The sequence below is a fragment of the Canis aureus genome, chromosome 2 (genome assembly GCF_053574225.1).
Source record: "Canis aureus isolate CA01 chromosome 2, VMU_Caureus_v.1.0, whole genome shotgun sequence".
Classification (NCBI taxonomy): Eukaryota; Metazoa; Chordata; class Mammalia; order Carnivora; family Canidae; genus Canis; species Canis aureus.
The window spans coordinates 65,187,550-65,200,713 of NC_135612.1; the positions used below are offsets into that span (position 1 = coordinate 65,187,550).

General features: G+C 42.1%; 1 protein-coding gene and 1 non-coding gene across 12 annotated transcripts in view; one reads left to right on the forward strand and one right to left on the reverse strand.

The window, feature by feature from the left end:
• The window catches only part of PROM1 (prominin 1), a 131,662-nt gene that overhangs the window by 84,888 nt on the left and 33,610 nt on the right, over nucleotides 1-13,164 (forward strand). For all 11 annotated transcript variants that reach the window (XM_077877024.1, XM_077877022.1, XM_077877039.1 and 8 more), the window contains 5 exons: nucleotides 847-967; nucleotides 2,964-3,027; nucleotides 4,443-4,532; nucleotides 10,562-10,779; nucleotides 12,600-12,674. In XM_077877024.1, the coding sequence (XP_077733150.1) occupies nucleotides 847-967; nucleotides 2,964-3,027; nucleotides 4,443-4,532; nucleotides 10,562-10,779; nucleotides 12,600-12,674 (568 nt within the window). The remainder of the gene's footprint in view (nucleotides 1-846; nucleotides 968-2,963; nucleotides 3,028-4,442; nucleotides 4,533-10,561; nucleotides 10,780-12,599; nucleotides 12,675-13,164) is intronic.
• Nucleotides 8,199-8,388, reverse strand: LOC144303951 (U2 spliceosomal RNA). Its single transcript, XR_013370946.1, has one exon. It is a non-coding gene; the product is annotated as a U2 spliceosomal RNA (small nuclear RNA).

Sequence of the window (13,164 nt, forward strand, 5' to 3'; positions counted from 1 at the left end):
ACTGACTTTTAGCACCATTGGCTTCTTGATTTCGTACATTATATAAAATAGAATGATACAGTATGTATGCTACTGCAGCTTCCCATGTGACAGTTTAATACTAAAGTGGTAACTCATGTTTCTTTTCCACCTGGGTGATAAAGTAATAAAGACAATTAGAGCAAAAAATGTTGGGAAGCCCAAACCATTCTTACCATTTTGGTATTTTGCCTGATAGTCATCTTAGGAGGGAGCAGAGGTATGCAGGTGGGGTAGGTTTGTGTGTGCCCCAGCAGGAGGGTGTGTACCTGCATTCGCATGTGCGCAGGAACGACACTATGTTGCACACGCAGCCTCATAAGCTTTGCTCCTTCTGTTCCCTCCACAATTTAGTGGGATCATTGTTCCATTTATAAGATTAATATTCAGCAGAACAACATACTTTTTTTTAAAGATTTTATTTATTTGTGTGTGTGTGAGAGAGAGAGAGAGAGAAAGAGAGAGAGAGAGAGAGAGAGAGAGAAGCAGGCTCCACGCAGGGAGCCCGATATGGGACTCCATCCTGGGACTCCAGGATCATGCCCTGGGTCGAAGGCAGGCACCAAACCGCTGAGCCACCTAGGGATCCCCAGAATAACATATCTTAAGTGGTTGTGTGTTTCCTGTGAGAGGACTGAGTCTCATTTTGTGACCCACATGTTGGATTATGGGATCTCGGCAGGAAAGCGGTGGCAGTGGGTTGGGTGGGGGCCCCCCGCTTGGGAGCCCTGCTCACCTCGCACCTGCAGAGCTGCTCTCTCTGTGCCTGGCCAGAAGACCACAGATCACATAGTAAATGCCCTCCCTTCTCTTTTCCATTTCCTGCAGTGTGGGTATCATCTATGGTTTTGTGGCAAACCACCACCTGAGGACCCGGATCGAGAAGACTCGGAAACTAGCAGAGAGCAACTTAAAAGACTTAAGAACCCTCCTGATCGGAACTCCAGAGGTAAAAACCACAACTGTGTCTCCCGTGGCACTTTGTGTTTGGGGCCTTTCTGAGTCCCTGTATGTATTTGGAATCTCATTTGGACTTCTAGGAACTCAAGAAATCAGTGTAGACGGATACTACCTTTTAATTCTGTAGATGAGAAATAACGGCCCAATGAGTGATTTTCAAAAGCATACAGAAGAGTTATTTTAGAACTGGTGTTGTTATTTTATTATTTTATTTTACTTTATTTTAAGGTATAACATAAAATTATAATATTTATAAAACTGCTTGACTATTTTATGGTTCTCGTGATTTTTTTTTTAAAAAAAGAAAAATCTTTGGGTGCCATCGTTCTTTCTCTTTGGCAAGATGGTTAATTACCCATCATTTGCATGAAGTTACAGAAGAGTTTTCTGCTTTATAAACACCCATTTGCTAATATCTGCATAGATGTGTAGAATTCCTTGGGAAGGGGATACGCACACACATGGAGACACACGTGCACACACACACACGTTTATGTACAAACACACACAGAGAAGTTGTTTTGAGAGAAGGGGGACAGGGTGGCTGGAGGGCATATTTTTTTCTGTATCCCAGAAGTATGTTGGTGTCTTGCTTGTACAGAATATTGTTTTTAAAAGTGTCTGAGCAGAAACCAGCCCAAATACTTGATGCTGAGCTGATGGGTACCAGTATGTGGAGGAGGATGCCTTCCTGTTGAATTTACAATCAGACCCCACCAGATTCCATGGGTCTTTTCACACAGAGATGTGCTCTTGTAAATTTATTATATTCTAAACAATACTAACATATTAAATACTGTAGCAGTTTTTAAAAATGGGGTTGGAACTGAAAGAGCAAAAAATGCAAGCTTTTTTTTTTTGATATTTGATATTTGAGGTTAGAGAAGCTAATTTTATTCATAGCTTTGTAAGAGGGAAATGTTTCCTTTTCCCAATCTGTGAATAAAAATTCATGATTTTTACCCACCATTCTGAAGACTCCAAAGTAAAACCCTTTTCCTAAAAAGTTGGCAACATTAAGTATATAGTAGTAATGGCTGGTGAACTTTGGGATTGCTTTCATAATCTTGGAAGGGTAGTAAATTATTATGACTTCTGGGGAAACTTGTCTAGTTCAAAATATATGAAGAATTCTAACAAATGTATTTTTAAAATGGGCAAAAAGTGACTAGTCACTTTACAGAGGAAATATGACTGGCCACAAACATAATGAGATATTTAATCTTACTCTAGTAGTTGGAAAAATGAAAATTTGAATCCTGATGTATATTTTCGCTGAGGAGATTGGCAGTGGTTATTTAACAAATGGTAGCACCCAGTGCTGTGGAGGGGATGGGGAAGCAGGTCCACTGGGCCACAGAAGACAGGAGATTAAGCAGCCCCTTTGGGGGCCAGCTCAGTAGTAGCCACTGAATAAAATGGTGGTTCCTACTGCAATAGATTACTAATGGCCTCAAATTCTTTTTGTCTCTCCTGTGAAGAGGTGGATGTGTTTCCAACCCCTTGAATCTGGTCTGTGCCTGTGACATGCTTTGACCAAAAAAAAAAAAAAAAAAAAAAAAAAGGCAGTAGATGTGCCCTTGTGCTAACCCTGACCTCAGGCTTCCAGAGAGCTCACTGTGTCCACTCCTGTTCTCCTGCTGCCAAGACCATGGTGTGAAAATACCCTGGCTGGCTGCTTAGAAGACGAGAGGCCCCATCAGGAGAGGGGCCCATTTGTCCCCAGCCAAGCTGGCCCTGCCCCAACTCTTTACAGAGCCAATGCTCAGAATCAGGACAAATTATACATCATATTTCCTAAGATGATAAGTTTTGGAGTATTATTAAGAAGTCTGGGTATCAGAAAATAGAGATATCTCTAAGAAGCTGCTTTCTTTTTAAAATGTTCTGACTCAGAATAGCTTTTGTTAAATGTCTCTTTATTGTGGCTTTGGACTTTAGAAGAGTTTCATGCAATGTTTTTTTTTGTTGTTGTTGTTTTTTAGCAAATCAACTATGTGCTGAGCCAGTACGCAAGCACTAAAGAAAAGGCATTCTCAGACCTGGATAGTGAGTAAACTTAAAGTTGCCTCAAATTCATTTGATTTTTGGTTGGTTGGTTTTGGCTAGAAATCACTGAGGCCATGTCCCATAAAACATGTGCCATGTGAGGAAGTATGCCAACTTCTGCCTCAGATTTGAGGCAAAACAGAACAATTCCCCAGAGTCACAGAGATTAGAGAAGGTTTGCTGCTTGCTACCCAATGAGTAAAAGCAAGCCTTTATTGTAAAAATACTTTTGATTTTTCTGTGGTCACCAGTGCTTGTTTTTCCTTCTCCGTGTGACAGAGGACATGAGTCTCTGTCAGGTCCATGGTGACAGACAGAAATGGGCTCCCCAGAGAAACCAGCGGGCTTCAGAGATAGAGGGCTGGCTAGTTCTGGTCCCTGCATGTCCACAGCCTCTTGCTCAGGGCTTCTCAGCCAGGGGTGGTTTTGCCTTCAGGACAACCTTGGGTGACATCTGGAGACATTGTTGTCCCAGCGGGTGAGGCTGGGGACAGTGCTACTGGCATCTGTTGGTCGGGGGACCAGGGATGCTTATAAACACCTTGCAACACACAGGACAGCCCCTACAAGAAATAATATTCCAGCTCAAAACACTGATAGTGCCATAGTTGGGAAACTCTGGTCTTGCAAGGAGATTGGAGACACAAGCAGGTATGACTCCACATTATAAACATCGTGTTCCTAGTACAGATTTCCTGCCATCCGAAAGCTGAGCGTTCCTGTGAATACTTTCGTAACACAAAATGGCATAAAGAAAAGAAACAATTACCATTAATTTATATGGAAGATTTTTGGAGCCTTCCCATAACCCCCAAATCACCCTTCTTAGGCTTTCTGGTTACCATCGGACACATCTTGCTAACGAATGCACACAGTAGGTGGAGATGCTCAGACAGCACAGAGCTCTGGTGCTCGACCCTGACATGCTGGGTGTGATTCCCGGGGAAGGTGCTTGGAGGTGCCAGTCTCGCTGTCTCTGCAAAATCAACAAGGAGAGATGTTTTCACTTTTCTCCTTTCCTCATGAAAGCAAGAATCCTTTATGTTAGTGAAAACTGGTACTAATGTTCGTTCTTCCGTAAAGGCAGAGATGACAAAAAAAAAATTTGTCAGAGATGACAAAAAACTTTCGGAAAGTGGGGGGTGGGGTGGGTTGGTGGAGGCGCCTGTAGCGTTAAATACCCAGTCCGTGCTGACTGCCTTTGTACCCAGGACTACTGGTGGGGGGACTTTGAATAGCAGGAAGACATGTCCCCAGAAATCAATACCTATTTGAGGTCAAGGATGACAAGGGGGCAGGAGAGACCACAGATGGCTTTCCAAGGGAGGAAATCCTGCAGCAGGAGGAAAATGCAGGTGAAAAGGGGAAATTTGTGGAGCCTACCCTCACAACCCCTTCTGCTTCTTTGAATTTAGATATTAAGTCATTGCTAGGAGGCGGAATTCATGACCAGCTGAGACCCAAAGTGATCCCCGTGCTTGATGACATCAAGGCCATGGCTGAAGGTAAGTCCTGTGCTAGAAATGGGCACAAGAGTGTTTGCCCTGGAAGTCTCTGGCTTCCCAGGATCACGCTCCCCATTCTTCTGTTCCCCAGATGTGGGCATGTCAACAGACCAGTTAGAGACACACAGCCTCGCAGTGTTTTGTTTTGGTTTGCTGTTTTCTTTTTTTAAAAACAAAACAAAACAAAACAAAACAAAAAACAACAAAAAAAGCTTGTGCCAAAGAGGTTGTACTAATTGTCTAAAAGTCCTTTGAAGTAATCACAGCAGGATGTGATAGGAGCTTGCCACCTGTTTCTGTAAAGACAATTATCAGAAGGCAGCCGTGCTTGTCCGGCTAGCTGGCATCTGCGGCTCCTTCCACACGGTGACTGACCACAGAGTTACGGACAGTTGCAGCAGGGACCCTGTGGCCCACAAAGCCTACAATATTTCCCATCAGCCCTTTGCAGAAAAAGGTTGTCGACTCTTGCTATAGAAGATGAGTAACCTAGAGTTTCTGGGTATGTCTATTGGTCTCTGGGTATGTCTATTGGTTACTCTTTCCTGCCCCGCCCCCCGCATTGGAAAGAACAACTTTTAGAAAAGAGGAATATAGAGAGGTATCTTCCGACCCACTGTTGATGATTTAAGGGAGCAGATGTGCTGATTTTAAGAAACAACATATTCAGTTGCAATGAAAATAAGACTCCTAGGCTCTTCCAAATGTTGAGGCGATATCTGTGTTCAGCATCTGATAGAATAATTTCATCTACGTATCGCATTTGTCATCCTGCCACTGTGAATTTTACTGTCGTGAGCCAGGATTCCCGACAAAACAGTCCACAAAGGAAGGACTTGTGTAGAAGCTGGAAAGTTAAGCCTGTTCCTTTTGGCATTCCTCCCTGCCACCCTCGTCCCCTCCGTAGAGTTAAAAGACTCAGATGGATGTACGAAAATAGATGGTACACAGAACAGGCCAGGAGTCGGTAAAATTAATTTTAACCAACTGATTAGTCATCCCTTGCTCTTCACCTTGACCCAGCAGTGGAACTACTACACCTGGAAGATGCGTCCTCTGCCATGGATGCCTTAGATACCTCCCTGGCCCCTGCTCTCCTCATCACCAACCGTGTCTTTCCAATGCAAGGAAACTGAGGCCCACAGAAGGGATGTGACTACAAATACCCATGCCTCCTGCCTTCCTCTTAGATTTTTACATGTAGCTCCTTCTTTCCTCATTCCTTCCTTTCTCCTTTCTTCCCTTCCTTCCTTCCTTCCTTCCATACCTGGTCCCTGCCTATCCCTCTAGTCCACTTCCCATCTCAACCCTCCAACCCCTAAACCTTTCCTTCCAAGCCATGAATCTCAGTGTTTATTCTCCTGCAGATCTCTGCAGGCATAATTCTCTCTCAGACCCTTGTATTGGGTGTGCTTCCTTGGCCTGAAATGCCACAGGCTCTTTCTGACAGCATCTCACCTACCTACCAGACCACAGAGAAGTGCTCTGTTGTCTACAAGCTTCTCCTCATGTCTCATCTCCTCCTTTGCCCATAATAGAGCACGACAGCCCCCTGATTTCTGTTCCTTACTTTATGACTCTAAAATATGGCTCATTTGTAGTATTTACAGCATTGCCCCTCTTTGTTAGGCAATGAGCTCCTTAAGGACGAGACCTGTTGATTTTGTTCATGTCTTAATTCCCCTGGCTTGTGTCTGGAGACACCCAGTACAGTGTCTGGCTTGAAGCAGATTGTCATTTCTTGAACGAATAAAGGCTGGCAGACCTTACCTTAATTTTCTAAGTGTAGGATACTGTTACTTCGCTGATTATGGAGTAGAAATGGATTATATTCTTTCATTCATCATCCTGCTTCAGTTGCTAGGCAACTCCTTTGACTTTACAAGCTTCCTGATCTTTTACTTTATGTCTGTAGTCATTTGATTTTGGGTTTTTTTTAGTTGCCCTTCATGCGCTTCGTGGATTTATCTATCTATTCAAATCAGATTATAGCTGTTTTCATTTGCTTTGGGAATTTTGCAGATAATTCTGATACTTAGAGATCTTTTGGAGGTGCCATTGTTGTGATATCAATGCCAAAGATCCTTTAAGTGTCTTAAACAGCAGGAAATATAGCACACACGACAAGAAAGTGGAGTATGGCGGTTCCAAATTTAGCTGCTTCAGGAGTTCGACAACACCGTCAAGGAGCCCCTCACTGCCTTGCTGAGTCCTGTGGCTAGCAGGAGGTATTATTTAACCAACCAACAGGAACAGACTGTGAAAGGAGGTGGGGGGCCCACTGGGAGAGTCATCACTCCTGTAAGATACTGAACCTGCACTTCTCACGTCTTCGCCATCACTCTTGCTGATTATCCTCCATGTCCCCTCATTATAGTTTCACATATTTGCACTTCACCAAGGGATTAATGATGAGTTGGGCTGGCTCTGTGACCTTTACAATCAAATGTCTCCAGTTATGGCTCTTCTCTTAGGAGCATCTTTTGAGTAATCATGTGTCATTTCCCCAACACATATGGAAAATCTGTCTCTATCTGGCTTTCAACTAAGGGGATTATTTGCTCTTGTAACTAACACTGGCTTCAGGTAAGGCTTGATCTAGTGGTGAGATTCTTTCCACCAAGCTGTTCCCTACAATGCCTGTATCATTCTAACACAAACTCCCCTTGTAATTGCAAGAGGGCTAACACCAGCCACATTGCTCTTCCTCCTCAACCAGATTTCTCTCCAGTTGGGCCACCTGGGATTCCACAGCCATCTGTGGTCACCAGTGTGACCCAGGGGAGATGGGCTGGCTGAGGATATCCAGGGCCCACTCCTTAAATGAGAAGTGGGACATGTGTCATCCAAACACAGGTCTGCTGAAGCACAGGAGTCAGGGGACATGGTTTCTGAGATGTCAACCAACAAAGGCCATAGCAAGTATTTATAGAAATCATTAGCCATAAAGTAATATTTAGAAAACTTTTGAGTGTCGAGGGCCTGCCACATGTCAGGTGCTTTTCCTAAATCCTGTTAGTACTCACAAGAGTTCTGTGTGATCAGTACAGTCACCTCCATTTTACCAACTCAAGGCAGTAAGGCTCAGAGATCAAGTAACCAAGACCAGGTAGCCAAGAAATGGTGGAGTTGGGATTCAGATGCAGTTCTGACTATGAAGCCTGTGCAGCCTGGTCCACACTAGATGGTATTTGGGTACGAACACCATTTGAGTATTAATATGTAGGGTGCTTCTGTACTGTCCATGGCAAGACAGCACAGAGTAACTTTGGAGGAGGAGTTAGAAATCTAGAGTTCAGGAGCTCGTACAGCCACAGGATGATTCCAGGCATTTGGAAAATTTGTCTTTCAAGATCTCCAGCTCCAAAATCATGTGATGCTAAATTCTGTGCGAAAATACATGAATGATGCAGTGTGGTTGCTGTGTACCTTTACTTTTAACCCATGATTTGCCCAATTTTTAATGTTTGAATTATACCTTTTTTTGGATTAGAGACAACTAAAACAGATTTTAGTTGTTGCTTCAGGGCTTCCTACATTAATGTTAAAGTTTTATTTTTTTTTAAATAGCCTGAACAAGTTAAAGTTCAGCCCCTGGTGTTGCCAGAACTTCTTATAATATGATTAATAAACTGCTTTGACAATTTTTTTTTTTTTTTGTCCTTGAAAGGGTGCACCCTTCCTGGAGGTACTGGATACCAGGTCAATGTGTGGAGCCGATGGAGGAAATTCTCATTCCATCTCCCCACTCCAAAAAACTATTTAATGTGTTGTCCTCAGATAGAGGACATATCAGATATTAAATTGTTAAGAACAGATCCTATACTGGGTCTTAGCCAAAAGGCTGAGAATTGATGCTTTGACAAAATTTTTGCTAAAAATCCTTTGAGGCTTTACATGTTTAGTGGCTTTGGAGAGAGCAGAAACATGCAAAATGATTCGTGTAAATCTTATTTGAGCTGCAGATCAGGACCCACAAAGGAAATGTGCTATGAGCTGGTAAAATGTTAATCAACTAAAATTGAGAATCTGAAACATCTTTCCACTGACTTCAGATACATAATATATGTGATCTTGCTAAGTCTGGAATGACTCCCAGAGTTGTAACCCAGTAGATATTTTATAGACATCAAATACTTTGAAGCCTTTGGAAAAAAATATATGTGTATTACCTCCGAGTCTTTCTTGGCACATGACAAAATATTTACCATAACCCGGGATGTCTGTAGACTGTGCTTAAATGGACACGTGTATTCTGGGCCATCAATTTCACCCATCATTCTAGGCTGTTGTTGCTTGTCTCTTGCCTTAAAATACCTTATCTTAAAATGGAAAGGACTATGAGAGGTAGACTACATTAAAATGTGAAGCATGTGTTGTGTGATGGGAGGCGTACTTTGGTACACTCCCTTGCATTCTGTTGTGTGTTTTTAGCTGCAACCTTGTTCTTTGTTTCTAGTAGACATTCACTGAGCCTCTAAAATGAGCCATGCTTTGCTGATAATTCTGGGAGGTAGATGCAAGAGATGAAAAACTGACACCCAGAGTGATTCTCTGACAGAGTCTTAAATATTATATCTCCAATACTGTTAAGACATGACTGGGCCACAATTCAAGAGGAAAGACTGAAGCAGATGCTAAGATTTCATATCTAGATAAGGTGACAGAATTTGGGGCCAGTGGTCATACCATCCAATCCTGGAAGCGTCCTCAGGTCTCATGGTAAACCATCAAAGTTAGGCTGCGGTGCCATCTTGGGTGACACAGGCAATGCACCTCTTAAGAGCAGACCTGCCAGGACTTGGCCTAGAATCATCAGCTCTCATAGTAACCAAGAGATGACCCAACCAGCTTCCCAATTTACAGAGGAGATCCCCCCGAGGTGTAAGAGTTTGCTAAAGATGCTATAACAAGGTGATCACAGAATTGGGATAAGACCTCAGGCGAGATCCCACAACACGAGGCATTAAATTGCATATGTGTGCATGTGTGCATGCGTGTGTGCACATGCGTGTGCATGTACGTGCTGCTTTAGCACTCAGTTTTTATGAGGTTGCCAGGGAAAGTTGGGGAAACTGACTTTTAAGGGCATTCACACTTTTCCTTGCAACACCCAAGTGTGGCTTGATGCTCTGCCATCTGTTCTGTGAGCCTGGAAGACTTGCTGGCTTAGAAGAAAACCACTGCCCTCTGATTTAAATTTCACATCTTTTACTGCTGTGGCTTTAAGTCACTGTGGAAAAGAGTTGTAATTCGTTACCTCCTTGGTCATGAATACACAGCTCTACACCTCAGAAAAGTGAGGAGGATACCAAACAATTATCAAGGATTTCCTAGCATAAGAATGTATCCTGGGCTGTGAGGCTTCCCAAATAAAACAGATGGATTCACTGCCATTGAGGAATCTCAATCCGATCATTCTAATGCCCACATTCCATGATGCATGTGGTGGTGGTTTCACCATTTTCAGATGAGAAAATTGCTAAAAATCTTTCAGGAATCTGTTTCCAGTGACCAGCGAGTAGCAAGGCTGGGATCTACACCTAGACTTGCGTGAATCCAAAACCATGCTCTGTTTAATTCCAGCTCTCTGAAGCTCCATAGTTAAGCTATATCTGGGTGTGATCAGTTTTTACGTGGGGTTAAAACTATTTGGGTTTGAAGGTGCTAGCTTGTCTGGGCTGGCCTCTTCAAAGCTGGACAATTCTAGGGTAGTGATGCTTTGTCCTGCCATTGCCGTTCTTGTGCTGGCCAGTTAATGCTGCACCTAGGTGTCCCCCTTGCATTGCTGGGTTAGTTCTTGCTCCTTCTTCTTGTCTGAAAGGCCTCAGGCAGGAAAGCTGAGCTGGCTAAGGTAGCAGGGCAAGGAGGCCAACAATGTCCTGTATTCTCCTAGAGGGATCCTCTGGTTGCCTTCCAATGTCTAAGCCCAGCTCAAGTTCTTTAAGGGTACTTTGTAGATTAGAAGGAATTTCACCATTGCCAGCCAAGTGGGTGCCTCTATTCTGAAGCAAGGTGTGTCTCTACAGCAATCAAAGAGACCAGAGAAGCCCTGTTGAACGTGAACAACACCTTAAAGGAGCTGAAGATGTCAACTGCACAACTGAACACCAGCCTCAGTGATGTTAAAAGGAATCTGGAGCAATCACTCAATGATCCCATGTGCTCTGTCCCTCCAGTGGCTACAACTTGCAACAACATCAGAATGTCTCTAGGCCAACTGGATGACAATACCAACCTGGGTCAGGTGAGGAGGTGCTACAGTGCAGTGTCATTGGGACACCTGTCAGATGTATGGTGGCTTGGGTCTCCGCTGGCCTCCCTGGTTCTATAATTGCCACATTGGCATGGCTGCAGCAGGAGAGAAGGAATAATGGGAAACCTCTCCTTAAGTGTTCTCTGCAGTTGATTTGGTGGAACTGACCAGAATGAATTCAGCCTTAAAAAGAAAAAAGGGAGCAGAATGCATTTTTGTAGACCTCTAAAAATTAAAATATATTTTCAAATGACATGTGTAGTGTATTAACTATGTATGCCTAAATATAAGGTAGTTCCCCATATTCCAAAGAGAAAATTATGGGGAAAAAAGAATTTAGAGCAACTTGAATATATAAAAAAACAACTCAACAAAGAGAACTTAAGCTAAGATATAGATAAAATAATCATGTCTATTTATGATATTTAATGTATCAAGATAGTGGTGTATATGTGCCACATCTTTTATAAAACAATATTTTAGTATGGCCGTACTCTTCTCACTTCCTATCTCATGGGTCAATATTATGCAGATCCTTCTCCTTCAGCCTCTTTGTGTATGAATCTACCACCATCACTGTGGTCATCAGTGCATGGCTTTTCAGAGGCTGGGATCTTCACTTGCATTTAAATAGTTTCAGATCAAAAAATTAAATTAAAAAATTTTTGGAGACCAGGTCTTTTGGGTGTAACTTTTTATTCTGGTGTCCTTTCAAGCACACAGAAAATTTGCAAGAATGGTACAAGGAACCCTGTTTACACTCTTTACCCAGAGTCACCAATTGCCAGCCTTTTGCTGCATTTGCTTTATCATATTGTATCTGTTTATCAACCTGTGTAGCTACCATCTACTCACATTATCATTTCTATGTATAAAATACTATGTATTTTGTGTTTTTCTCAATCACTTGGCAGTAGGTTGCAAACTATGTCCTTTTACCCCTAAATATTTCAGTACATTTCCTAACCATACACAACCTTTCTACAGTTCTCAAAATTAGGACATGTAACACTGACCCAATAGTACCATCCATGGTTTATATTCAAATTTTGCTGATTTTCCTAAAAAACTGACTTTATAGCTGTTTTTTCTTTCTCCAGTCTAAGGACCACTCCAGGGTCGCACACAGTCTTTCGCTGTCATGTCTGTTTGATTCCTTCAATCTGGGACAGTCCACTGCCTCTTATTCTCCTTTTTGACATTGACCATTTATTTTATAGAAGGACTTTCAATTTAAGTTTATCTGTGTTCCCTCATGATTAGATTTGAGTTATGCATATTTGCCAGGAATATCACAAGAGTGATATTGTGTCCTTCTTGGCACATCATGTCAGAAGGTCCATGACATTTGTCCCTGTCTTGGCAAGAGAACACTGTAAATCCATATACAATGCTGTAAACGAAAAATGTATTCCAGACCACTCACCCACTTGGCTGTATTATTTTTAAACATATTTTTTTAAAGGTTGTTTACAATTTTACTCAACAGTATTCAGTATCTGAAATTATAGGTCACACACATTTGATCTGTGTTAAGTTTCTTTCCCCAATTTTTGCCAACTGCAACAGGAATGCTCCAAACATCTAAAATGTAATGCCTATAGAATATGTGTATACTTACTTTAGCTTAGAGTATGCTCTAAGCTAAATATCTTTTTCCCCAAATAACAGTCTGTTGTTCAAAAGAAATTTAAATCATACCATATAACATTTGGGACTTTGGGACTTGGATATAAGATGATTCCCTTTTTTATGACAAATAATGTTGCTAGTAACCACCTTGCCTTATACTTTGTTTTATGAATTTTCAGCTCCCATCTTTGGATAAGCAAATTGATAATATTAATAATGTTCTTCAAACAGATTTGTCCAGCCTGGTCCAAAAGGTATGTTTTTTAGAAAAAAAAATTACAGTAGTTTGTTTTACGGCATTTTAAAGGGTAGACTAGTACATAAGAAAAGAAGTAACTGCAAAAAAGTGTGAAATTTTGAAAAGGGTGGCAAAATTTTGCCAAGAAGGGTGTTGTTAACAATCATCCTCCAGGTAATTTTGCTCATTCCACTTCAAGAAATTTGTATCAAGCATCCGTTGTGTGCAAAGCACCATGCTGGAGATAAAAAGCAAAACATGATCTTGGCTTTCTGGGACTCAGAATCTGGTGGGTGTAGTGCTGAACCCCATACTGACTCTGACGCAAGGTGCCCTCCCACTCTGCATGAGTCAGTCCTGTTGCTTTGTCTCCTCCCCCTTCTGCTCATTCACACATGCTGAGGGCTATGCCTGTCATTCTCTCCTTCACCTAGCTACTTAGGCTACCAAGTACTAGCTTCTTAAAGTATTCAATATGACTTTCTAGATTGATTGGTTGATTGATT